This window comes from Sceloporus undulatus, chromosome 3 (assembly GCF_019175285.1).
Source record: "Sceloporus undulatus isolate JIND9_A2432 ecotype Alabama chromosome 3, SceUnd_v1.1, whole genome shotgun sequence".
Classification (NCBI taxonomy): Eukaryota; Metazoa; Chordata; class Lepidosauria; order Squamata; family Phrynosomatidae; genus Sceloporus; species Sceloporus undulatus.
The window spans coordinates 21,696,844-21,721,555 of NC_056524.1; the positions used below are offsets into that span (position 1 = coordinate 21,696,844).

The 24,712-nt window shown below is 38.6% G+C and overlaps 2 protein-coding genes across 4 annotated transcripts in view; one reads left to right on the plus strand and one right to left on the minus strand.

Moving 5' to 3' along the window:
• Nucleotides 1–1,697: 1,697 nt before the first annotated feature.
• Nucleotides 1,698–24,190, minus strand: ANGPTL5 (angiopoietin like 5). 3 transcript variants are annotated; one of them, XM_042458062.1, is made up of 11 exons: nucleotides 24,010–24,190; nucleotides 21,696–21,813; nucleotides 19,476–19,631; nucleotides 19,034–19,134; nucleotides 16,347–16,494; nucleotides 15,504–15,607; nucleotides 14,038–14,131; nucleotides 11,163–11,263; nucleotides 5,389–5,509; nucleotides 4,093–4,278; nucleotides 1,698–2,166 (listed from the first exon to the last, which is right to left on the minus strand). In XM_042458062.1, exons 3-11 carry the CDS (start codon nucleotides 19,591–19,593, stop codon nucleotides 1,856–1,858), a joined length of 1,284 nt encoding a protein of 427 aa, XP_042313996.1. In that variant the 5' UTR covers nucleotides 19,594–19,631; nucleotides 21,696–21,813; nucleotides 24,010–24,190; the 3' UTR covers nucleotides 1,698–1,855. The 3 variants fall into 3 exon arrangements, with proteins under 3 accessions (XP_042313996.1, XP_042313994.1, XP_042313995.1); XM_042458060.1 differs by lacking the exon at nucleotides 21,696–21,813; XM_042458061.1 differs by lacking the exon at nucleotides 24,010–24,190 and having other exon boundaries at nucleotides 21,696–22,207.
• CEP126 (centrosomal protein 126) overlaps nucleotides 24,189–24,712 on the plus strand; it is a 56,158-nt gene continuing 55,634 nt past the window's right edge. Inside the window, 1 exon segment of the mRNA XM_042458059.1 lies at nucleotides 24,189–24,712. Coding sequence (XP_042313993.1) covers nucleotides 24,507–24,712 — 206 coding nt within the window. The 5' untranslated portion in view covers nucleotides 24,189–24,506.

A 24,712-nucleotide genomic window follows, 5' to 3' on the forward strand; every position in this document is an offset into this window, starting at 1 on the left:
TGTCCAGCCATTTACACAGGGGCGGCGTCATTACACTCTGGCAACATAGTATTTACATGTTGCCATAGCATCATGAAGCTGGCTTCTGGCTGCAGCATGGGTGGAAAAGCCAGGTTTTTGCTGCCAGAAATGGATGTGGCTATTTGCCACTCCTTTTTTGGGTGGCTTCAAGGCAGATTGGGACTGCGATGTATGGTTCCTGTGGCCCCAATCCAGCTTCGGAAAGGGTGGCTTCAAGCCCCCCCTTCCCCGGTCTAATTTGCCCCATAGTCTCAAAGATGTTGCAAGATCCCTTTGCACACTGAAAATCTAGAAAATGAAGCAATTTAGTGCTGGCTTTGAGAAGAAAGCAAAGGATACAATTTTCGGGATGGAAATATACTGTAAACCCAAACCTGTTAAATAATATGCATGTTCTATTTCCATACTCAAGAAAAGAACCTATTAAGTCTTTCAAATGAAAATTCTTCAAGAATGAATTGGAATGCAACTTTATGATAAACAAATTCTTTCTGTCCCATAACTCCTTAATAGTCATTTCTTCTTCCTTTATCTTTTTTTGTATCTCTGATAGACAAAAAATCCTGATTAAAAATAAGGCAGCATTTTATACTATTTATGTCCAACAAACTCTCCTCACCTGTCATAGCTGGACAGTGGGCACATTCTCATCACTTTGGTAGCCAAGGAGCTCATTGTTCATGTGAAAAGGCTAGGAACAGAATTGCTGGGTAAAATAAGGGACAGGGCTTATGTCCCATTAATAGTTGTGTAGAAGAGGGAATTTCAACAGTTGCTGCTTGTATGAAAAGCAACACCTGCTGAATTACCTCTTCTACACAATCATTAAAGAGATAGGAGCATTGTCTTTTATTTTTATCTGGCAACCCTGGCCATTAATGAGAAGCAAATCTATGAGGATGTGCCAGTCTATTTTCTCCTATACTCAAATTTGGCAAATGTTGGTAAATGCTGAGTCCAAAATTGAAATGGAAACAAATTCTTGTTCATTCCAGGGGCTGGGCAAACCTTTTAGCTTTGTTTGTTTTTTGTGTATTAAAATTTGTGCATTTTGGCAAATTCTAATTAAAAGTGAACTGGAGATAGATGCTCACCCATCCCAGGGAAGGGTCAGATCTGTCAATTTTCCTTTCTCTCATATTTTAATTTTCCAAATTTTGGCATCTTAGTGGGGAAATAGATAAAAAGTTGCTGTTCAGTCCCCTTGAAGGAAGAGGTTCTGGTCATTCCTGCCCTACTGTATGTTTCTTGTATAATCTTACAATTTATTTCAACTGTTTCTGCTGCAGTCTCTATCCAATTATGTCTACAACAGTGGTTCTTAAACTTTGATCCTCCAGATGTTTAAGACTTCAGCTCCCAGAAATCGTGTTGGCCAAGCTGGCTAGTGCTACTAGGAGTTAAAGTCCAAAATAACTGGAGGACTAAAGTCTGGGAACCACTGGACTACATGAAAATCCCCTATCTTCAATTATAACTGTTAGTCTAAATTCGTGTTTAGTATTTACTGACCTATTGATCCATTTTAAGGGTAAAAAAAATTGCAAGTGAAGAAACTGCAGTTTTTGATATCATGCTTAAGACTTTCTGATTCATGTAATGAGAGCCCTAATCTGATAACATATTGGTGCCATCTAACAGTGTACTGAAAAAAAAAATCACAAGTTACATCATGATGGAAGCATAACTGTATTTGTACTAGGAAGGGCCATTGCAAAGTAATGTGATGTACAAAATACTAACATTTCTACAAATGAACTGTTATGCTATAACTGTGTGTTACAATTTAAGATAGTCTTTTTTCACAAAGAAAGATTTCATTTATGTCATTCTGTTATTTGAAATATGTTCTTCTGATTTTCATTGAAACAGATTTAATTTTGACCGGTTTGCCATCCGTTGTCCAGGTATCCCACCGAATCCCTGTTGACAGCATCCTTCTTGTGACCCGGTGAATGCCATTGAGATTTGCAAGACCACATTGATTGAACCACCAGCCTGTTTTTGCGCTAAAGTTACTGCAGCTCTTTATAGACTTCTCTTGAAAAGAACAGACTGGATCACAACCATCGTTGTCCACATCATATGTACTAAAAGGTAATGTATTCTGGTTGTCTTCTTTTCTGTATCCCCGAAATGCATCACCTAATTTGTTTGAGGAAACAAAAAGTTAAGGGAAGGGACAGGGAAATACAAGACAATAGAAGATTAAGCTAACATGACCATGATTTAAGGTAATTGTCTTGTAGTAGGAATGCAAACTCAGATCACATACAAACTACATACTCAGACAGGGGAAGGGAAACAGTATCTGTTAATCAATCATAAATAGGAATGATGTTTCAAAACCTCCTTAATGTCACTTTCTGCTTGGGGTACGGTCCTCCTGGTACCATTACTCCTAAGAAATGGTCTTAAAGAGCAATCATCTTCTCACTGCCCTATCTAACACTGATCTCTTTTTCTGTATGCACAGATATGTTCTTGGTAGTTATCTTAAAATAACAGAGGCCCGGAACAGATGAGCCAAATGCACCAATTTTAGGGTTAGGAACTGCACACCAACCACACGGTCCCTAACCCGCCATTTTGACGTAAGCAACATGCAGCATCCGCACATCACTGCACTGCTTACGTCATGAGTGCACCATTGGTGCACTAGTGATGTCTGCCCGTCGGCACAAAAAGAACATGTTTTTGGGGGTTCTTTTTACTCCAGATGGACGCCGCGCAGTCTGGTGGCTGTGGCATCCCTCTGGAGGGAAAAAGGCCACCGGCAGGCCATCCTTTTGGGGCAGTCTATCCCATGCCATAGTTCTCTTCTCTCAAAGAACTGACAGAGCCTATCCATCATGCAGAATGATTCCAAAACCATTAAGGTTTCATACAGAAATTTCTAGGACTCAGTCCAGATATAATACTGGCATAGCCAAAAGAAAAAAAGGGGCAGGAGGGAGAAGTAGTCCTGGCAATGTTCTGGATCTATCTATCTACCTACCTACCTACCTACCTATCTAATTTATTTAAACTTGCCCTAAATCAAAAGACCCCAGGATGGCAAACAAGTAAAAATCAACCCTAACAGTTCAAAACAATTTAAAACAATAAAGGTAATTTCAATAGACTAAAAACATTAAACACACTAACACATTAAAGCAGGTTCAAAAGATTAAAACAGTTTTAAAAACTTATTCATAGCGTTTGAAAGGAATTAGTGGGGCCCTAAGACTTTAGCCAACAGTCATGTTCTTATTTTGTGCCAACATTGACAGCAATCATGCCTCCAAGGGTCGGGGGGGGGGGGCACTCCACAATGAAATTTTTCTGAAATCCTCAAATTTCTACTTAAAATGTTGCTAGAGAAAGCCATTTATTACAAGTAACTCGTTATTTCTGGGGGCTGCTGAAAGGATACAAGAAAATAATAGTTGCAGACTGGGTGAACAGCTTATTCCTCCAGCCTTTGGCACACCACTTCAATAAGCTTTTCATTTTAACATTCTGTAAATTGCTGACTTTTTTTTTTTCATAGAGTCCATCACTGAACCTGTGTGCTGATTCTTAACACGGCTTGCTTAAACTATATCTTATCAAGTTTTTAAAACATGTTTATTATTTATCAGAGTTATATGCCTCAAACTAAATTTAAAAATCATTTATACAATTAGCAATTGCATGCATGACTTTTAAAAAATAAATATTGGGGGGGGGTGTAAACTGGGACCCTGGGGATGGATATAAAGGGTATTCCCCACACTGTGGTCCAGGTAAGATCGGGGAGGTTGTTCATACAGTGTGTGTGTGTGTACGTGTACTCAGGCTAGGGTCCCAGACTGGTCCAGCCACCCCTGGGGGTGGGAGATAATATGAGAGAGAGAGAGAGCAGAACATAGTTTGGGCATTTTGAAACAAAGGAGGTGGGAAAGAATAAAAAAAGGACCTGGGAACATTTTAGCAATTTCTTTCAAAATACAGAATCTACGCTAAAGTTATTTTCCCTCTATTTTCTTTCTTTCCATTTGCAGAAACATTCATTTTAAACATATGTTGCACTGGGCTTCCACAACTTACCAGCATTTCCAGAATAACGTCCTAGGTGTATTTTAAAGGAGCATAGTTCATCTTCTAACCAGAAGTTGTCATACGATGCATATGCATACATGTCATCTTCAGACTCCAAGCCCACATAAAGCATGAAACTGGCTGTTTTCTGGTTTACTATGTGGAAAATTTTTCTGAGCCCAAGCCAAAATTCCGCTATAAACAGAATTGAAATAATCTTTAAGAGACTTACCCCATTCCATGTTACACCTCAGCCTATTGTGAATCCATACCCAACAAAATAATGATCTGAAGCTTTCACTGTAAGTTCAACAACTCTCTGGTGTTTATCACACAAAGGAGATTGGGAGTTTATCCTGTGAACATCCCGGAAAAATCGCATACTTATAAGAAACAATTTAACACAATGTTGCACAAAACTCGCCATTAAAGTGGTCACAAAGAAGCATTAACACACATCTTTTTACTTTCGAGATTTCAGCAACAATGCATTTCCAATATCACTTTATTTGAATAATTGCGTGTGATAATTATTCACACAATTATTCGTCATTTTCACTTTATTTGTAGGATGCTTTAAATGCACTTTAATCTCTCTTTAATGCCAAAATTAGCTCCAGTGTGATAATCTCCTCTGTCGCTATAAAAAGTGGGAAATATCCACACATTATACTGAAAAGGTTTTTTTTGTTTTGTTTTGTTTTTTTAAAAGGGAATGGAAACTCACAAACCTGTGGACCTCTTGTGGAGTCATAAACATTTTTAAAAACCATGAAATTTTCAAATAAGAAAAAGTGTGTGTATATTGTGCTTCCAAAGGCTGTCTTTTGCAGTCCTTGACCCCTCCAGACTTCCCAATTTGCCATTTTGGCCCTTTTTTCTGGTGCAGCAAAGGCATACTGCCTCTAAGTCCCTAAGAATGACAATTCATCATTTCAGTAGTCCCTGAATGACAATTCATCATTTCAGTAGGCTATAGATTTTAGGATAAACAGATCAAGTTTATCTCAGACCCTGAGATGTCAAGGTAAAAAAAAATCTGAGACCTAAGGATGACCCCCTCTTGTGATATCACAGGAGCTGGCCCCTATTGTTGTAGTGGTAATACAAGGACCACACTTGGTGTTGCCTTTAAGCATGTACACACACTTTTCAGGACAGCACTGTTGCCCTGTGATTTTTCCCCTTTGTTCTGAAGACTGGAGAAAGAGAGGCCAAGCCTTGAGATCTAGGTACCCTAGTAGCCACACACACACACACAAAATGTAACATTTTAAAATACCAGACGACAAAACAACTTGGCACCTGAAAGATCACCAAAGCCATCCAGATAGTCAGACCATGTCCTCTGAAATTCAACTATTCCCTCTGTTCTCTTCTGAATCACTGTCCATCCTCCACCTCTAAAATCCATCTCACATAGTACCTAAAATGAACAAGTGGGAGAGAAGAATCATTTGATAAAACCCCCAGGAATGAAACTCATGTATCGTTTTATCTTCCTAAACCAAACCACAGACATTTTTAGTGTGCATTTGAACACAGTTTGACTTTCAGCTTTGCAGAGTAATTAACAATTTCCTCTACTAATCTAGTTTAACAAGATCTTTGGGAGACTGGTTTATTTAAGCCAGCTGCCACTTTTCCCAAGGTAGCTGCTTCTGCTGAAAAATCTTATCTGCTTAGGAATGGGAGCTATTATACAAAACAGGGATTGATATCATTCAGCCTTCCATATATTGCTGGGCTGCAAGTTCCACCAACCCTAGACAGCACAGCCAATGCTGAGGAATTCTGGGTACTGCAGTCCAACAACATCTGGAGGGTTGTTTGATTCCCACTGCTGGTACAGAGCTATTATGCTGGATCTGGAATTTTCAAAGTTTTAGAATGCTCAAGAGCTCAACCTAAGATGCAACACACTGGAGCGTGGCTTTGGTGCGGCTTCTGGACTCTTAGGACGTATGCATCATTGAAACACCATACCTCCACTGTGACTCGAAGCAGCTTTATTTTGGCTGTCTGTAACAGGCCAAAGACTTGTAGGGGGAGTTTCCAAGCCAGTTGTGGATATATTTACCATGAAACAAATGTCACAAAACTTCCAGATCACAGTGAAGTATCTCTAGGCATCACTGCACAAGTCATCAGTTTTAGTGGAAATAAATGAACTCAGAACATACCAATTCTGTGTCTGGAACAGCACTTTGAATTAAAAAGTCAAATGTGGATTCAGAAAAGAAGGGATACATTATCTATAGAACCTTGAGTCCCAATTTTGGGAGAAAGGTGGGATATAAATAAATATAGTAATAATACTAACAACAAAATTATGATCAACCCTATATCAGTACCATACAGTGTTTTGTTTGGTTTTAAAATGTCCCTGCAAGGTTCTACGCTTTTTGTGGAAACATTTATTGAAAATGACAAATATTTATGACAGTCAGAGAAGATCTACCTGTCAGAAATGTAAAATTGCTAATCTGTCAAGTAGTGTGGATAGGCTCTATACTGGAAATCAAGTCTGGTCTATATTGCAATCACTGTTAGGGGTAGAAACCAAGATTGTATAAACCAAAGAGTTCAATTGCAGTATTTCTTTCTCTGGTTTTGATCATTCTTTTCTCTCCCTTCACTTTTTGAATTCCTTTCAACCTTTAAATCAGCCTTGTACCTTACATGTATTTTGGGCTACAATTTCCATCAACCCTACTCTGCATTGGAAGTGATTTGGCTGATGAATATTATAGTCTAAATATCTGGAGTTAACTAGATTTGGAAAGGCTGTATGAGACTATCTCACTTTAGGTTATGAAAACAAGCCAAGTGATGTAATAATTCATGGTTTATTAGGACAAGATAAAAGACAGCATAAACAAAGCCATTAGTTTGATGTTAATTAGTTAATTGGTTAATTTAATTAGTTGATTTAATTAGTTGATTAGTTAATCTGCATGTTTTAATATATTGTCGAATTAAAACATAATATTCTTGTTTGCTGTTTTGAGTGTTTATTTATTTTGGGCCTAAATACAATTCTTAGTCCCACTTAGAGTAGACCCACTGAATCAAATGCATCAATTGCTGAATTGTCATGGAACCCCTATTTAAATGACATTGATTTATTGGGTCTACTGTAGTTGGGAGTATCAATAGATTTGGGCCTACAGATTTATCTACTTTGGCCAGTATGCTCTAAATAAATGCTGATTATAACTCCCCCCTCCTTTCTCATTTGTGTCAATGCCCTATCTTCTTAGCATGTTAATCATTAATATACCTTAATGTTCCTCCTTTTATGCCATCTTAGAAAAAGACATATTTACTAAAGCTTGACAGCACTGCCTTCTTCATTTGAGCATCTTAGGCAAAACCAAAGATCTTCTCAGTTACAGACAGTTTGTTTCTGCTTGACAAATAGGGAAGAGGAGAAACATTTTCTAACAACATCCTTCCCCCATTTTACGGCACATTATTCCTAAGGACTATATATTTCTTACAGCCTTCAGATATGCACACATACACACACCACCTTCCATGGCTGGCACCAGTCCTTTTGTAACATCACCCCAATTTTATTTTCAGAATTAACTGCTCCTCCTTGGTTATTATAAATTATATAGACATAGTTATATGTTGATTCTTGATCCCTGGCCAGTATGATAAACAAACATCTCCACTTATTTGATGACTTCAACTTTTGTGACGCTTCGCATTAATTTCACAATATTGGATTTTTAAAAAAGAAATGTTGAAGCTAAATTAACATTCTTGTTACTTCATATGTGCATATTGAAAAATAGTAAGATTTATGCACTCTTAACTCCACCAAGCATAAGTTAAAAAAAAAGAAAAGAAAACCAGGAACACCCCAGTCCAAATTAAACTATTTAACAGTCCAGTGCTATGTGTATCTTCTCAGAAAGAAACCCCACTGAATTCACCAACACAGATCCTCCAAGTATTGGTAGTATCACTACATTATAGCAAAACCTCTGCACCTTTAAAACAAGATACACAGAGGATCTTAAGCTGACTCAAACTTCCTGGATAACTGTAGACCCCTTTAGCCTAAAAACAAGTTGCATGCTCCCTTTGCACCTTGTTTAAATATAAAAGTGTAGCTTTTTGCCACCACTGAAGTCTAGTGGGATAGCAGCAAATTGGGTGATCCAGGATAATAAAAATAGACATGGGGCTGCATGTGACCAACAGGAATCTGCTGTCCACCCCAGTCAAGAGTGGGCTATGGAGTTGAGACTGCCATGGTCGCCTTAGTCGATGATCTCCGTCTGGGCATGGACAGGGGAAGCATGTCCCTGTTAGTGCTTTTGGATATCTCAGCAGCTTTCGATACCATTGACCATGGTATCCTTCTGGAACGCCTGAGGGAGTTAGGTATTGGGGGCACTGCGCTCCAGTGGTTCCGTTCCTACCTCTCGGGTAGATTCCAGATGGTGCAGCTGGGGGACGTCTGCTCCAATAAGAGGGAACTGACATCTGGTGTCCCTCAGGGAGCCATTCTGTCCCCCATGCTATTTAACATTTACATGAAACAGTTGGGAGAGATCATCCAGAGATACGGGGCATGGTGTTATCAGTACACTGATGACACCCAAATTTGTTTCTCTGTGTCTCCGACTGATGTAGTGACTAGGGATGGTGTCTCTCCTCTAAATGCCTGCTTGGAGTCGGTAATGGGCTGGATAAGGAAAAACAAACTCAGTTTGAATCCAGAAAAAACGGAAGTACTGGTGATAGGTTCCCCGGGTCTGGATGGTGAGATTTGCCATCCTGTCCTGAACGGGGTCGCGCTCCCCTTGAAGGACTCGGTTCGCAGCTTGGGAGTGCTCCTGGACTCGTCGCTCCAGCTGACATCTCAGGTGGATGCGGCAGTCAGGAGCGCTTGTTATCAGCTTCGGCTGATACGCCAGCTGCGCCCCTACCTGGACCGGAGGGACCTTGAAACTGTAGTACATGCTCTGGTAACCTCTCGATTGGATTTCTGCAACGCGTTCTACATGGGACACCCCTTGTACCAAACCCGGAAGCTACAGTTAGTGCAAAATATGGCAGCGAGACTGGTCACTGGGTGTTCCAGGTCAGATCATATAACACCAATCCTGAAAGATCTTCATTGGTTGCCTATGCACTTCCGGGCTCAATACAAGGTGTTGGTTATGACCTATAAAGCCCTAAATGGCTTGGGCCCAGGGTACTTGGAGGACCACCTCTCCCCATATAATCCGTCCCGTTCACTCAGGTCAGCAGGGAAGAAGTTGCAAGGTCCCAACTGCACATTATGCAAGGACCTCGCAACGGGCCTTTTCCATCTCGGCCCCAAGATTATGGAATAATCTTCCAGATGAGCTCCGCTCCACCACATCTTTAGATACTGTTAAGAAGAACCTTAAGACCTTCTTCTTTTCTCAAGCCTTCCCCCCATGAGATGTTACTTCATGTTTCACCCCCTCGGTTTGACGACCTTGTGATGTTTATGGATTTCCCCACTCAACCAAACCTGTTGCTTTTATTGTTATTGTGACTGTTTTAGATACTGTTTTAATTGTTTTTATCTTGATTTTTTTTTACTTAAACTTGTACGCCGCTTTGATCAAAAATTGGAAAAGCGGGATATAAATAAACTATTTATTATTATTATTATTATTATTATTATTATTATTATTATTATTATTAAAATATGGGATATGGTGGCAACAGGACTAATTCCCTGCCCTACTTTTCAGTCACCAAATACTGGCTGCAGCATTGTTGCCAAAGGCTCTGGCAGTTTAGACTTGAGTAATAAACCACGTTTTATATCTTGTGTTCTAACCACACAGTCTTTGTCTTAAAGATATGGATGACACAACTAAAAACTTTTTTTTCTTTTTTAGTCTTTATTAGACTCACAGGGCTGATCTGACCAAAACAACAATCTTGGACAAAGCCCAGGAGGTTTTTTGTTTTGCTTTTTTAAAATTTGGCAGTTCAGATCTTTGAGACCATTTGCATGTTGCTGTGACAAACATCCCTGGTAGCAAAATTAAAATCATATTGAGTTTCAGCAGCAAATCTGCCAAAAAGCCCTGGTGGTGCAGTGGTTAAATGCTAGTATTGCAGCCACTTGCTCACAAACCACAAGGTTGTGAGTTCAATCCCAGCCAGGGGCTCAGTGTCAACTCAGCCTGTCATCTTTCCGTGGTGGCTAAAATGAGTATCTAGCTTGATGGAGGCAATGAGCTTACAGTTGTAAAAAGCTTAGAGACTACTCAGTGTGGTATGAAGCGGTATATCAATGAAGTTGCTATTGCTAAAAAATGTACTAATTTTAGGAAAAGACGGCTTTTGAAACACCAGTAAAAATCTAATCATCTCTGCATATTTACATTCACATCGTTTGCAACATTTTGTGCAACTGTCCAGTGTGACTATACAGGTTGAGTCTCTCTTATCCAGAATGTTTTCATAGGTGGCTGACATAGTGACATCTTTATTTTCTGATGGTTAAATGTACACACACTTTATTTCATGCACAAAATTATTAAAAATAATATGTATAAAATTACCATACGGTTATGTGTATAAAGCACATATGATAAATAAATGTTGTGTTTAGACTTGGGTCCTGTCTCTAAGATATTTCATTATGTATATATATGGAAATACAGGTATTCCAAAAAATTTTTTTTAAAAAAATCCTAAATATGGAACACTTCTGATCCCAAGCATTTAGGGTAATGTTGTTACCAATACCAACAAATAATAGGTGTAATAGATTAATTTATGATAACTTACTCCCCACCCTATGTGGATGATAGGTTGCCTTGATAATGTATAAGTTGCCACTGGTAAAATGTGGACATTTTAGAATATACTTGCTTCCAAGGTACATCCAAGAAAACAAGTGACCCATGTACTGAGGTTAAAATATTGGTAGCTGTTCTAAGTAACATTTTGAAGGGATCAAAATTATACCCTAGCTAAAGGGATGTGATTGCTTCGACGCTGACCTTTGAAAATACACACATAGGCACAATTTTCAAATGAAGAGTACACATCAAAAATATCATTACCTCAAAGGGGTAACTTGATCCTTCTGGATGGATTATGTAGAGGCCACTTGGAGTTTTTGTAACAGAGCCAATCGTATCTTTAATATCGCTGCAGTCCAAACCTGTAGGACAGTAGCAGCAGAGGACACTCAGGTTCATGTTTGTATACAAAAAGCAAACAAGGCAAACTGAGTTAACCTTTTCTCTGCCGGACACTTTTCCTCTGACCCTGACTCCACTCTCCAGCTATGATTCCTAACCAGGATTTTATTGTAGCATTGCCAGGTTTTCAAAATAGCAGTAAGAGACAGTCAAAATTCATAATATGCAAGGTTGATAATGAGGTAGTAGCTGTTAACAAGTTTCTGTTCTATCTAAATTCCAAATGAAAGTATTGATTTCATTTAACCTAACCATGTATTTCTCTGCAAAATTAACACATTGTTCACATTCATAAATTATATGGTGCACATAATTTCTGTTGGGTTTTTTTTTTTTTTTTTGGAAACTCATTCAGTCTCTATAAAAGAAAAAAAATTCTAATCCTCAAATAGGAGACATCCTATATAATAATGGACACCTCCCAGCCCTATAAGGAACAACCTTTTTGACCCATTATAATAAGGGATGCTTGGCAACCCTATTTCATACCCCTGTGTATGATACACATAGGGATTTGCAATACAAGGGACTGAGACTGCACCTGCTGGAGAAAGTAGCTGTCAGCAAAAGGGTTAAGTACCATCTCTTCTTGCTTATTCTGTGCTGTAAATTCCCCTCTCCAAAGTCTCATATTACATATAAACATAGTACATGATGTTTACTATGTCCCACAGACTCTTAAGCCAGAAATAAGTGATGGGTGGTTGGTTTTCCAGTTTACCTCATATTTGCATCAATCTATATTTCTTCAATTTCCCCAGAGAATTCATAGAAAAAAGTGAGAGGCTCCAAGTAAGCTCATAAAGTTGTACGCCAAGGGAGCTTACTGCCAACCACTGCTTAGCTTTCTGATTTCCCCTTTCCCCAATATTTATTTCAGCAATGGGACATGTGTGGAGTTTTCTAAATCCAACATTAATAGTACCTGGAATAGTTCCACTGAAATCAATGGCAGTTACATTAGTTGTTACTAACAGATTCCAGTGATTTTCCATTTGTTCAAGTTAAGTATTTATCTTTAAGGTCTGCTGGTTTTCTAGCTGCTCAAAAGCACCGCAAATTAAAATACCACTGCCTCAGTACTTAATGCAGGGGTAGGCACATGGCCCTTTTCAATATTCACAGGGAGAGGACTGGGTTCTGGCAGTGGGGGAATGGTAAAAAAAGAAGAATTACAATTCCTGTAGCAGTTACCTTCTAAAGAAAGGTGCAGGGCATTGATTTAGTACATACATGTGCTTTTTGTTGGCAAAACTAGAAATAAGCTTCCAGTTACTTTCAGTAAGGGAAAAAAATAAAATAATAAATTTCTGAAAAGGGTGGAATATGCAGGTCCTTGTAAGGCAAAACTAGCCTCCAGACTCATTGGAGTCGCCTGCCTCTGGTTTAATGGGATGAGCTGGGTTTGTTTGTTTATTGAAAAACTTGTCATACTGCCCTTCTTTGAACTCAACTTGAGGGCAGTTTAGGGTTGTTGTTTTTTTAAAAAAATGCAATTTAAAACATTGCAGGCTGCATGGTTTCAGTCCTAAACTAACTTCCTAAGGCTAAGTTCTGAATAAAAATTCTGTTAACTGCCACAGAAGTTTTGTTGTTGTGTGCCTTCAAGATGTTGCTGACTAATAGTGACTCTACATTCACCCAATCATGAGGTTTTCTTGACAAGATTTGTTCATGAAGGTTTGCCATAGTTGAGGCTGAGAGAGTGTGACTTGCCCAAGGCACTCAGTAGGTTTACATGACCAAATAGGGATTTGAACTGGTTTGCCAGAATCCTAGGTCAACACTCAAGGCAATATATTACACTGGCTCTCAACATAAAAATGATCAGGACTAGTACTAGGGCCATTATAAGGAGAAATATATAATCTTTGAGATGGATTTTATTCACAGGAAGCTGCAGATAAGAAATAGCAATACTGAATACATAAAGAAGAAAATAGGCAGTTTGAAGAATCAAACTTGACATGAGTATGCAACAATACAAAGGGTATCATTATTTCACCATGATGGTGTGGAATCCAACACTTTTAAATAGTTACTGCAAAATCAAGAGTAACAAACTAATCTCCTACCATTATTTTTTTACCCTGCCTTTCCAGTAGCATTACACTGCTCCAAGAGCAATTTTGGAGATTACTACAGGCAGCTTTTAAACCATGATTACAGCCAAGTTTTGGCAATATTGCATGACAACATGTCTGACCCATAGTTGATGTGTCCCCAAAGCATGGTTAGGGCACCCTCTTCATTGACAGGGAAACATGTCAGTATGTTCCCCATCACACTAGTCTTCACATGAGAAACATTTCTGTCAGAGCAGTTGCAATATTGGCAGTTGTGTAGTATCACTCTCTCCTCCTCTCCCCTATCCCCTCCCCTTCATTATTCCCAATAAGACTGATTCCCTCTTTTTTTTCTATTTCTTGTTCTTTTAAAAATGTAAATAGCAGTAGAGGAGCTCTGGAATTGCATGAAAAAGTGAAAATAAAAATACATTTTAAAACCCCCTGAAAAGCAGGCTGGATAGGGCATGGGGGGAAGGAGTTGGATTTAAGGGGGAGTGCAGAAGAGAGTGCGATGACAAAAGCAGCCCCAGTCACATGGCTGACAAGCCATGTGATCATGGCTATTTTGAAACCAGTATATGAGTTTCCATGTTTTTTAAACTGATGTGATTGCAGTTAGAATGGGGCTGACACACTAATGTAATACTGGCAGAAACAGTATTTACCATGAGACTGAACAGCTCGATGAGGAAATACATCAATTGGTTTTCTAGACATGTCTGCATTTAAAGCCATGACCCGACTCATAAGTTCATTGACCTGTGTGTTTATAAAAGAAAAAAAAATTAAGTATCCTCAGCATGATTGCCTAATATCTGTTCACAATGGTATTGTTTATAATTAGGACTAAGGCTGGTTCTGGATTTTGCTGCCTGAAGTCATGCAAGTCAAGAAGCATGCTATTCACAACTACATTTTGCCTCATAGAAGGACAGAAACTCATTTTAAAAAATTTAATATCTTGCCTTATTCCCAATATACAGACTCAAGGTGGTTAACAGCAAATTTAAAACAATGCAATTCTTTAAAAATACAAAAACATTTTAAAATATAAATATAATGTTTAAAAACAATTAAACAATTGTAAAAGTTAAAAACATTACACATTCAAAATATTAAAATGTATTTAAAAATAATATACAAACCTTGACATCTGAATTACACAGCATTTAAAAGCCCAACTGTTGTCAGTTTGAAAAATCTGACTGCACAAAAATGTCTTTACCTGTCACCAATAACTAATAATTTGCTGCCCCTTAATGATACTACCAATCTGCTGTCTGAGACAATCGCCTTATCTAATGGTAGGGCTGCTATCCCTGACTATAAGAGAAGACGATAGTTTGGTTTTCACAGCACTAATAAATAACCAGACATTAACTTTGAAGACCTGAAGTACAAGCTCTTTTTTTTTCAAGGTACTCACTAAATGTGTAAACTAGATGGTGAGATTTAATTTCATTGAAGAAAATCATTCAATAATATGAGTATTGTACAGACTGGGGAACAATACAACTATTTGTCCCAACTACACTTGTTGGTATGTGGCTCTAAGCCAACTCCAGTTTATGCCCTTTCACACTACACAGCTATAGTGATATGATTCCAATTTAACTGCCATGGTCACATCCTATGGAAACTTGAGGCTTGTAGTCTGATGAGCACTATAGCGCTCTTGCTGTGAAGTTCTAAATCCATCTCCCTAAACTGAAAATCACAGAATTTCATGAAATCAAACCATGGCAGCTAAAATGGAATAGTAGTACTATAATTCTGTAGTGTGAAAGGGTTTTCTTGGCAAAGCTTTATTCAGAGAAAGTGTGTTTCATTCATTCATTCATTCCCTGGTCTTCAGCCACAAAGGCTCTCAGAGCAGCTTACAAATTGTTAAAAATGACTTGAAGTATATCATTGCCTTCATCTGAGTATGAGAGTGTGACTTGTCCAAGGTCATTCAGTTGGTTTCTAGAATCCTAGTCCAGCACTGAAACCACTACACTATGATGGCTCCTCACATTAGAATAGACCCACTACATTAATAGTACCTTGAATTATAACCCTTTATGTGATTCATTGGGACTAACTACTAGACTTACAATGACAACTTTCTACAACTTTTAACTGGAGATACCTGATTGGAAAGATAATCCAGAGAAGACTGATGATCATCCATCATGTTCCGTATCATTTTCTTGGTACTTCTTGCATATTCAATTAGTGAATTCTGCAAATTCCCTTTGAACATACAGATTAGCAATTGTTTAAAAAGTAGTTAAAATAATGCAAGAAAATGCAACCAAGCATGCTTTCGCATTAAAGGATGAGTTAATATTGTGTGAAAACATTATCAGAATAAGCTGTGATCTATGAACTGTGACTAGCCCTATGCATTATTAGCCATGGTAGTACTGTTGTAATTTGTCAAAGGCTGAATTCATGAAACAACTCACTGTTATCTCATCCTTATAGAGTGGGTCCTCCATGTTGGCAGGATGGCAATCCGTGGATTTGACTGCCTGCAGATTCCATGTTGCATATTCTTCAGTATGATGTATCTATGAGTACATCATCATCACTGAATAATATGGGGCACAATCATGTGATTTTTGCAATCTGCAGGAGGGGGGTGGAAATGAACCCACACAGACTGGAAGGATAATAATAATAATAGTTTTATTTATATACCGCTATTCCAAAGATCATAGTGGTGAACAGCAAGTAAGCTAATTAGCAAGTAAGCTAATTTGCCCCCAACAGTCTGGGTACTCATGCTCTGTATTCCCCACTGATGACACTAATGACCAACCTGAATTATTTTAAAGGTTACTGAGATAATGAAGCTCTGATGTTTTCATTAGAGAACTATTTCTAAATAACTGTTTTGTACAGAACTGTGCATCTGTTGATTACTCTCTGAGAAATGTATGAACTCTTTCTATTGAAAGGTACGGAGCTGAAATAAAAGTATACATACGGCACATGTATTTTTTTTCTTCACTTAACATTTTAGCTTGAAAATCACATGGCACATTGCATTTTTTCTTCTCTTTTAAAGTGTCTACAGATAGGTTTTTTGTTCCTGGGCTGGATGCTTCTTCTGCAGTAGTTGCTGTGGAAGCCTCCTGTAATACAAAACCATAGAAAATCTGTTCAGCCTGTAGATAAACTAGCCTTGCATTTTAATAAGTCAAATGGCAACAAAAATTATCACTGCAAAGAAATGTGAAAAAGCAATACTTAACCCATTCCATTTCCTCCCTAGTGTATATGTAAATAAATTATAAATATGAAGAGCACAGTTTTATAAACACACTTGACTCATAGGAAATTGACTTTTTGTCAAGAATACACACGGGTTTGCTGGCCCAGATCAGATGTAATGCAGAAGTGTAGCAATCTTTTATCTGTATCTGATAGAATTAAATTGTAATGAGCCCTGGATATTCTAGTCATCACTGACCTATTTTACCTTTTGCACACCAGATGAGGAGATTGCAAGTGTTCACTTTCAGTTTTAAACAAATCATAGTCCCATAGAGCAAATCAGGCCTAAATTATCAGTGAAAGTAAGATGTCTAAACTGAAACTATTGTAGTTTGGCCATTTTATAAGAGAATGTGACTCTATGGGAAAAAATGATAAAGCTCAGTACAGTGGAAAGCAGTAGGAAAAGAGTTTGCAAGACTTCAACAGGGCTATTGATGCAGGTCTTTCATTCATAAAAACATCATAGGATGAAGTAATATCAAATAAAAACCAAGTTCCCTATGTCCCCTGAACTCTAGGAAAAGTAGTGTGTTTCAACTTTAGAAAACAAACAACCCAGAATATGAAACCACAGTTTGATTCTGGTTTGTCCTCACTTATGGTTACACAAACTTAGTACCCTGAGTTTATATAATAAGATATACTTTAAATATCCCTTACCTACCCTATGCTGAGGTTTAAAGAATGGATGTTGCTAACCATACATGTATATACTACTTAAACATTATCAAACATGTGATATGCCCACATTAAAATTCTATCAAATTTATTAAAGTCTGAACCTGAAAAATTACCCAAAGTTTCATCAATCCTTTACAATTGTGCATGCTTAATATGTGATCAGATTAGTGAAAAAGAATTATGGAACCTCCAAATTCTTAAGTTTGGTAACTACCAGAACTTTGAACTGATCAGGTGATCTCTACAATGTGTTTTGAATCCCAGAATCTGTTTGGCCCCTGAACTTGAAACATTTACTTTTTCAAATAAAACTCCCACCCCCCCCCCCCCCCCCCCAAAAAAAAAAAACATTGGCTGGGAAGTTCTTGGAGTTACAGTGTAAAAACTACCTTTGCCATGCTAAGCCTAGAAGACATGACATTATACAGTGTTCTGTGAAAATATCAGAATGGGTTCCCTCATCATTCCATGATGAGGCAAAAAGCACAAATAGCCTACATATATTTTAATGAGGCATATAGATTTCCATGGTACAGGGGATGATTTTATATGCACAGTTTGATGCCCAACCTTCCAGTCTAGACATGAAATTCTAATGATTACCTTTTAACCCCACATTTTTAGCATAAAAGAAAAGCTAAGAGAAATGGTTAAAAAGGAAAATTATGAACTGTGCAATTTCTTACAGCAATGGAGAACATGCTATCACCTTTCTAAAAATGTATTTTGATATATTTTTTCCTTTCCCATAAGCAAAATTATTCAATTAGGAGATTTCCGCAGACACCCACCCAAGACTGAAAGCCTATTCTAACGTGAAACACATTTGCTGGCCATGTAAGCCCCAAGTTAGGTCTGACTAGATATTGTAGGACTGTGATATAAACTTTATGTGTGAGATAGAACACACTTGACTGCTTCTGCAGAAATCTGTTTTTCTATCTCCTATTGCTGGCATTGGTGATGTGGCACAAAAATGTAGACAGCACATTTCTCAAAACATAAACCAGTCAGTGTAGAAAGAGCTAGGAGAAAACAGACTCCTGATCAGATTTAAGATGAGCAGAAATGAAGTAAATAAAGAACCTAGGATTCTTTAAAACACTGAACTCCCCCACATAAAAAAGTGGTAAACTACATCTATTGGGCTAGATCTTACAAAGTTTTATTTTAAAAGAATGAAGTATTTACAAGCCAGAAACTTTTAACTGTCTTAAACATTTATTGTCTTCAACTTTGTATTCAATGTTGTTTTATTTTAATGTTTTTTTCTAAACCAAAGCTATTTCCAGAAATTCTGCACAAACCCAGGCTGACTTTTCCAGATTTATGGGGGGAGGGATGCAAAACCATATCAGATTAAAAGGACTGGAATGTTTTTCTTTTACACAAGTAAAATGTGCAAAACAGTTATTTTGGAATTATCCTGGCATGAAACTAAAAATTAGTCCAGTTATTACAAACACTCATAAAATGAAGAAGCATACTTTTATTAGTGACTTGGTAAAAAGCCTTGTTTTGTCAGTGGCAAAATTCTCTGTAATTTTAGCAGAGCTTTAATTTGCCACTGCAAAACTACAGAAGCCTCAATGAAGTTTTAGCAGTCTTTTCAACAGGTACTCAATAACACTCCCAACTCTCCCCACAAATTGTCAAAAACTGTCTCAAGTCACTCACTGTATAATTTATCAGGCATTATGTTGCAAACCTTACCATCGCAGAACATGGCTTGATATTGCCAAATTCAGTATCAGCCCAAATGAGAAATATGACATTTAAGAAGATCAGGGAGGATGCACTGTGGTAGATCATCTCTGAGTTGAAGAAACAGAAAGGTTTCAAAAGATTTCAAAGTGCCTTGGAAAACACTGGCCACTTGCTGAGGAAATCTTGAGTTAAGAATTCAGGAATGTGTACAGCATAAACATTAGCCAGAAAGCCAACCCTTTTATGTCTGAAGTTCAGAAAACTTACATAAATGGTTTTAGCTAATCCATACATGATTTGATTCCCAAAGGAATTATAAACTATTAAATAATTTGATTCCAGATGCAAATATCACTAATGCTGTGCCACTGCTACTTAATTAACATGTGAAAATAACTAACATATTCTTTTCAATAAGCGAAAGTATATCATGTTTCAATGGACTTACCAGGTGTCACCAGATCCATTTTCTGGCCATAGGCTCTAAGCCTCTGAAGTAGACCACTCTGAAAGATGTATCTGGAGACCTTCTTTGGTTCATTGTGCTTGCCAGCAAACCCATCCATTGTTCCTCCATACCTCTCTTCTCTTCTTCTTCACACAGCTTAAAACAGGTGGGAAGCAGAGAAGGAAATATATTATGTTAAGGGGACAAGGGATTTTCTTGCTCTTGATCTGGAGGGTCTTACTTCCTTCTTCCCTCTTGTAGTAAGGTGAAGGGAACCACACAAAGAGGGCTCCACCTCTAGCATGTTCAGTGTTTCTCATTCCCTTTCTCCAAACTGTTTCAAGAAGAGTGGAGGGAAGGGAAAGAGGGCTGGGCAAATTGGTGGGTACAAGCAAATGCAGCCAAGAGGAAAAGATGCCGATTACCAATCCCTTATCCTATTCCAGAGACATTAATTCTAGTGAATAAACACCACAAATCTGACTTCCGGTTTCAGAAACTGATCATCTGGAAACAATCTAAAGCTCAGCACAACTTGCACAAAATAAACAAAACAGCAATGACCTCATTTATGAGTTCCATGTAAGTAATGTAATTTATTTTCTTTGTCAGACAGTGGAAATGAGGAATGCAGCATAATCCAGAAGTGTACATATTAAAAAACATACACTAAACACTAGATGAACATGTGTTTTGTGGCAATGGCGTTTTCCCCCCCGGTACATTGTAATCTTCAGGGGGATATTTCTCAGGAGAGATGACTGGAATCTCAGCTTAATTGGAAAGAGGCTTTCATTAGGATTGTCTCTCATTTATGCTCTTAACAAGGATCCTCTCCAGAAATAAATATACATGTATACACATTCTGAGATATACATTTAGATGAAGAACTTTGAACTTTGTCAGCAATGTGTCTCTGCAGATTTGTGCCAGTAGCTCACTCTCACACCATTTCTGATTCTGAGAATATACCGTATATATGCAACTATAAGTTGACCTGATGTAAAAGTCAAGAGCAAGTTTTGGGGTCAAAATCATGGATTTTGATGTGACCTGTGGATAAAATTTAGGGGCATTCAACAAAGGATCTAAACGATGAAGCAAATGAAAACAGTGTCAAAGAACATACAAAATTGCTTCAGCCATAATTATTTGTGCTGGATGGATGAGAGAGTAATGAGGTTTGGTGCTTCCAGAACAGATTATACACTTGCCTTTCACCAGGGAATGGTTCTCTCTTTTAAACAAGAGTTAAGATATAATACTTTCATTGACCCATGGATAAGTCAACTCAGGTTTTTTGGGTCAATTTTTGATCTAAATTTCTAGACTTGTACATGAATATATACAGTATATTTACACTTAAAAATACACACACACACACACACACACACACACACAGAGTGATAAGAGTAGGAAGGGCCACAAGGTTCACCTTGTCCAACCTGCTGTCATGCAGGATTTCAGCAGGTGTTGCTTGTCATGCAACGAAGTAACAAGCAACAAATACTGAAATCTCCACTTCTACACAAGCATTACAAGGTACACTACAGATTTCCAATTTTCAACCTGGTAACCCTAAGTTACTTGTAAGTGTTACTTTCCTTAGGTATTTGAGTAGAGCACAAACTTGTTGACAGATGCTTCCATACTGTCAACCCTTCCTATCAGAAATTTTAACTGTCCCTTAGTGTGTGAGTATATATGTGCCTTGAAGCCACCTGTCATCTTATAGCGACCCCATGAATTTCATAGGGTTTTCTTAGGCAAGGAGTACTCAGAGGTGGCTTTGCCAGTTCCTTCCTCTGAAATATACCGTATATACTCGACTATAAGTCAACCTCATGTATAAGTCGAGGGCAGGTTTAGGGGGCAAAATTATGGATGACCCTTGGGTAAGTCGAGGGTGAAACTTTGGGACATGCAACAATGGATCTAAATGATGAAGCAAAGGAAAACAATGCCAAAGAACCTACAAAATTATGGCAAGCATAACTGTTTTGGCTCACACTAAAGGCTGGATGGAAGAGAGAATAGATGGAGGTCAGTGCTTCCAGGCCAAATTGCTCTTTTGCCTTTCATCAGGGGATGGTTCCCTTTTAAATAAGAGTTAAAATATAGAATGAACATTGAACCATGGATAAATCGACCTAGGTTTTTGGGGTCAATTTTCTGACTAAAATTTTCTAGACTTATACATGAGTATATAAGGTAACATACACCTGGCATTCATTGGAGGTCTCCCATCCAAGTTCTAACCAGGGCTGACCCTCTTTGAAGATCATACAGGATCTGGTTTTGTAGCAAATCACTATTTCTTCAACAGCCAAAGGAGTGACTGTAAAAGGAGAGGAGAAAGTCAGAATCAGAGAAGACTTTTTATCAGTTTAAGAAGCAGTTGTGTTCTGGGAATGGTTAGTTAGGATTCAGGCAAAATAACTTTAACAGAATTCACACTTCTGTTTTATGCTGACAATTGCTTTCTTTCAGTGAGTCTCAAAGGTGTTACAAGATCTCTTCATGTACTGATTCTAGAGACTAACACGGCTATAGCTTTGAATTCTACAACTATGGAAAGCACCAAATTTAGCCGAACGGAATGGAAATCCATCAACTTCTTCAAGAAACTTGTCCAGGTACAGACAGACAAATGCTGCCAATGTCTTTCAGTTAGTTTCAAAGGCGCTACAAGATGAGAGCAGGTTACTAGTCTAAGAAAAGAGTTTTGAAAGAAATAACAGTTTATTTTTTTCTGAGGGTTCCAAAAGGAAACTGAATAAGAAACGCCTTGTAACTACTGAAGCACTGTACTGATGTAACTATATGATCTGAAACAACCTTGAAATGACACAGTCTTGCTTGTAAATAAAGTTATTGTTCGTTTTAAGAAGAGAGAGGCCTGAATTAATTTATAATAAAAATCTCATAGACATCATGTTACCAATAATAAAATGCATGTGATAAGAGGGCACCGGGAACCCCATCCCTAATTCATTTAATAGAAAAATGTATTAAGGGTGACACTGAAGCAAGTGTCAGGACTAATGGTCAAGGGATGTTTCTCAGGTAAAAGATGAGCCTTGGAGCATCGGCAGGAAGAACCCTGTTGGTCTTCAAGATATTTAGGCCCTTATGGTGTGTGCGCATGTGTCTTCAAGTTGCCTGTCAACTTATGGTGAGCCCAGGATTTTCATAGTGTTTTCTTAGGCAAGGACCACCCAGGGGTGGTCTTGCCAGATCCTTCCTCTGAAATACAGCCTACAGCACTTGCTATTCATTGGCAATCTCCCATCAAAGTACTAACCAGGGATGACTCTGCTTAGCTTCCAACAACGTATTGCTGTTTTGAAAACCTGGCTACTCTACCCTCAAAACCATCCATTCTGAGCTGCAGCCTTGTTGTTTTTAGCTACAGTCAAGTCAACCTCAATTTATGGCGACCCTATGAATGAAAGACCTCCAAGTCATCCTACCATCAAGAGCCCTGCTCAGGTCTTGCAAACTCAGGGCCATGGCTTCCCTGACTGAGTCTATCCGTCAGGAATGCAGTCTTCCTCTCTTCCCTACCGCCTTCTACCTTAATATGGATCACTGTCTTTTCTAGCGAGTCATGTCTTCTCATGAAATGTTCAGTTAAAGCAGTCTCAAAGTGGATTACTTCCACAGTGTGTTTTGGACCTAAGACAAACTTCAATAAAGACAAACAGGTAGTATTCATGTTACGTAGCTGGATGTTTATTAGTCACGTTGAAACATAAATTCTGATCATGTTGCCTAAGTGCTAAGCAAGAGAAGGTTTGGGGCACAGAAGAGCTCAGGAAAGCTAGGATTCACCATCTTGGAAGAAGGAAGGCAAAGGCGTGGGATAAGTAAGGTGATTTGGACATATAAAAACTGATTACAATTTAACAGTGTGGAGATTAATTGTATAGAACATATGTTAATTGAACCAACTGATGTATTAATTGATTTAAAGTGAAGGGATTTGAAGTATATGTTGTTGGGCTCAATAATTGCTTGAAAATTTGAAGTTTTCGATTCATTTTAGGATTTGGAAAAGGAAATTAATACTTCCATAACGGCTTCGGGTTTTAAAAAAGTGACGCAGTTCACTGCATTTCCTCATATTAAAAATACAGTAAATAAATATAAACAAAACAAAACTTGCCAACAAAAAAAGGAAGGATATAAATGAACATAATAATAATAATAATAATAATAATAATAATAAATTATTTAAAAATAAACTAATACAAAAATACAAAAAATAATAATAAATTATTTAAAAATACAGTAAATAAACATAAAAACCCCCAAAGCAACCTCTGAAGAAAGTTGCCAAGAAGAAAAAAGGCGGGATATAAATAAAATTAATAATTAATTATTAAAAATAGAATACACAAATATAACAATAAATTAATAAAAAACACAGTGAATAAATATAAAAGGTGGGGTATAAATAAACATAACAACAACAACAATAATAAATTATTAAAAATACAGTAAATAAATATAAACAAACAAACAAAGACACCTCTGAAGAAACTGGGGGGAAGCCCAGGATGGGTCCCCGGTTTTAAGGCCTCCATAGTCATAAAGGAAGCCACTCAGCAGCCACAAGAACACTCTGATGCTGATGCTGCTGCTGATGCTTCCTCCCAGTCCCTCCCGAGCCTCGTCCGCCATTTTGTCCGCCGCCCTTCCGCTCCTCCTCCTCCTCCTGCTGCTGCTGCTGCTGCTGGCTCTGTCTCTCTCCCTGCCTCCGTCGCCCTTGGCTCCCGTTGCGAAGGAAGCGGCGTCGCCGGTTGCTACGATGGCGCCCGGACGCTGTGGGGGAGGCGGCGGCGGCGGCGGCAGGGGCTTAGAACCGAGCGCGGGGCTTCCAGGCCTCCCTCACAGCCTCCTCCTCCGCCGCCGCCGCCGCCTCGGGCTCTGAGGGGGAATCGAAGGGGAATCGAAGGGGGAAGAGGCCTGGGGCGGGATGAAGAGGAGGCCTGGGGCGGCGACGGCGGAGGGCTGAGCGGTTCATGGATGGAGCTCGGAGGCGGCAGCAGCAACAACAACAGCAGCAGCAGCAGCAGCGGTGGCCCTTATAGCAGCTCTGCCAGGGAGCAGCAGCAGGGATGGAAGGGCTCCGCCGGCGATGGCGGCGGCGACGACGACGGGGAAGGCGCCACTCCCGGCCCCGGCCCCGGCTGGAGGAAGGGCCGCTCCCTGGCCGCCTTCTTGCCTTCCTC

What these genes read in the sequence shown, in the direction of transcription:
- ANGPTL5 (XM_042458060.1), bottom strand. Translation starts at nt 19,593, where the DNA reads ATGGATGGGTTTGCTGGCAAGCACAATGAACCAAAGAAGGTCTCCAGA. An exon ending in AATGGATCTGGTGACACCTG is followed by an intron (nt 19,135 to 19,475) that starts GTAAGTCCATTG and finishes TCTTCAACTCAG; the next exon opens with AGATGATCTACCACAGTGCA. An exon ending in AGAAAAAAAATACATGTGCC is followed by an intron (nt 15,608 to 16,346) that starts GTATGTATACTT and finishes GTATGTTCAAAG; the next exon opens with GGAATTTGCAGAATTCACTA.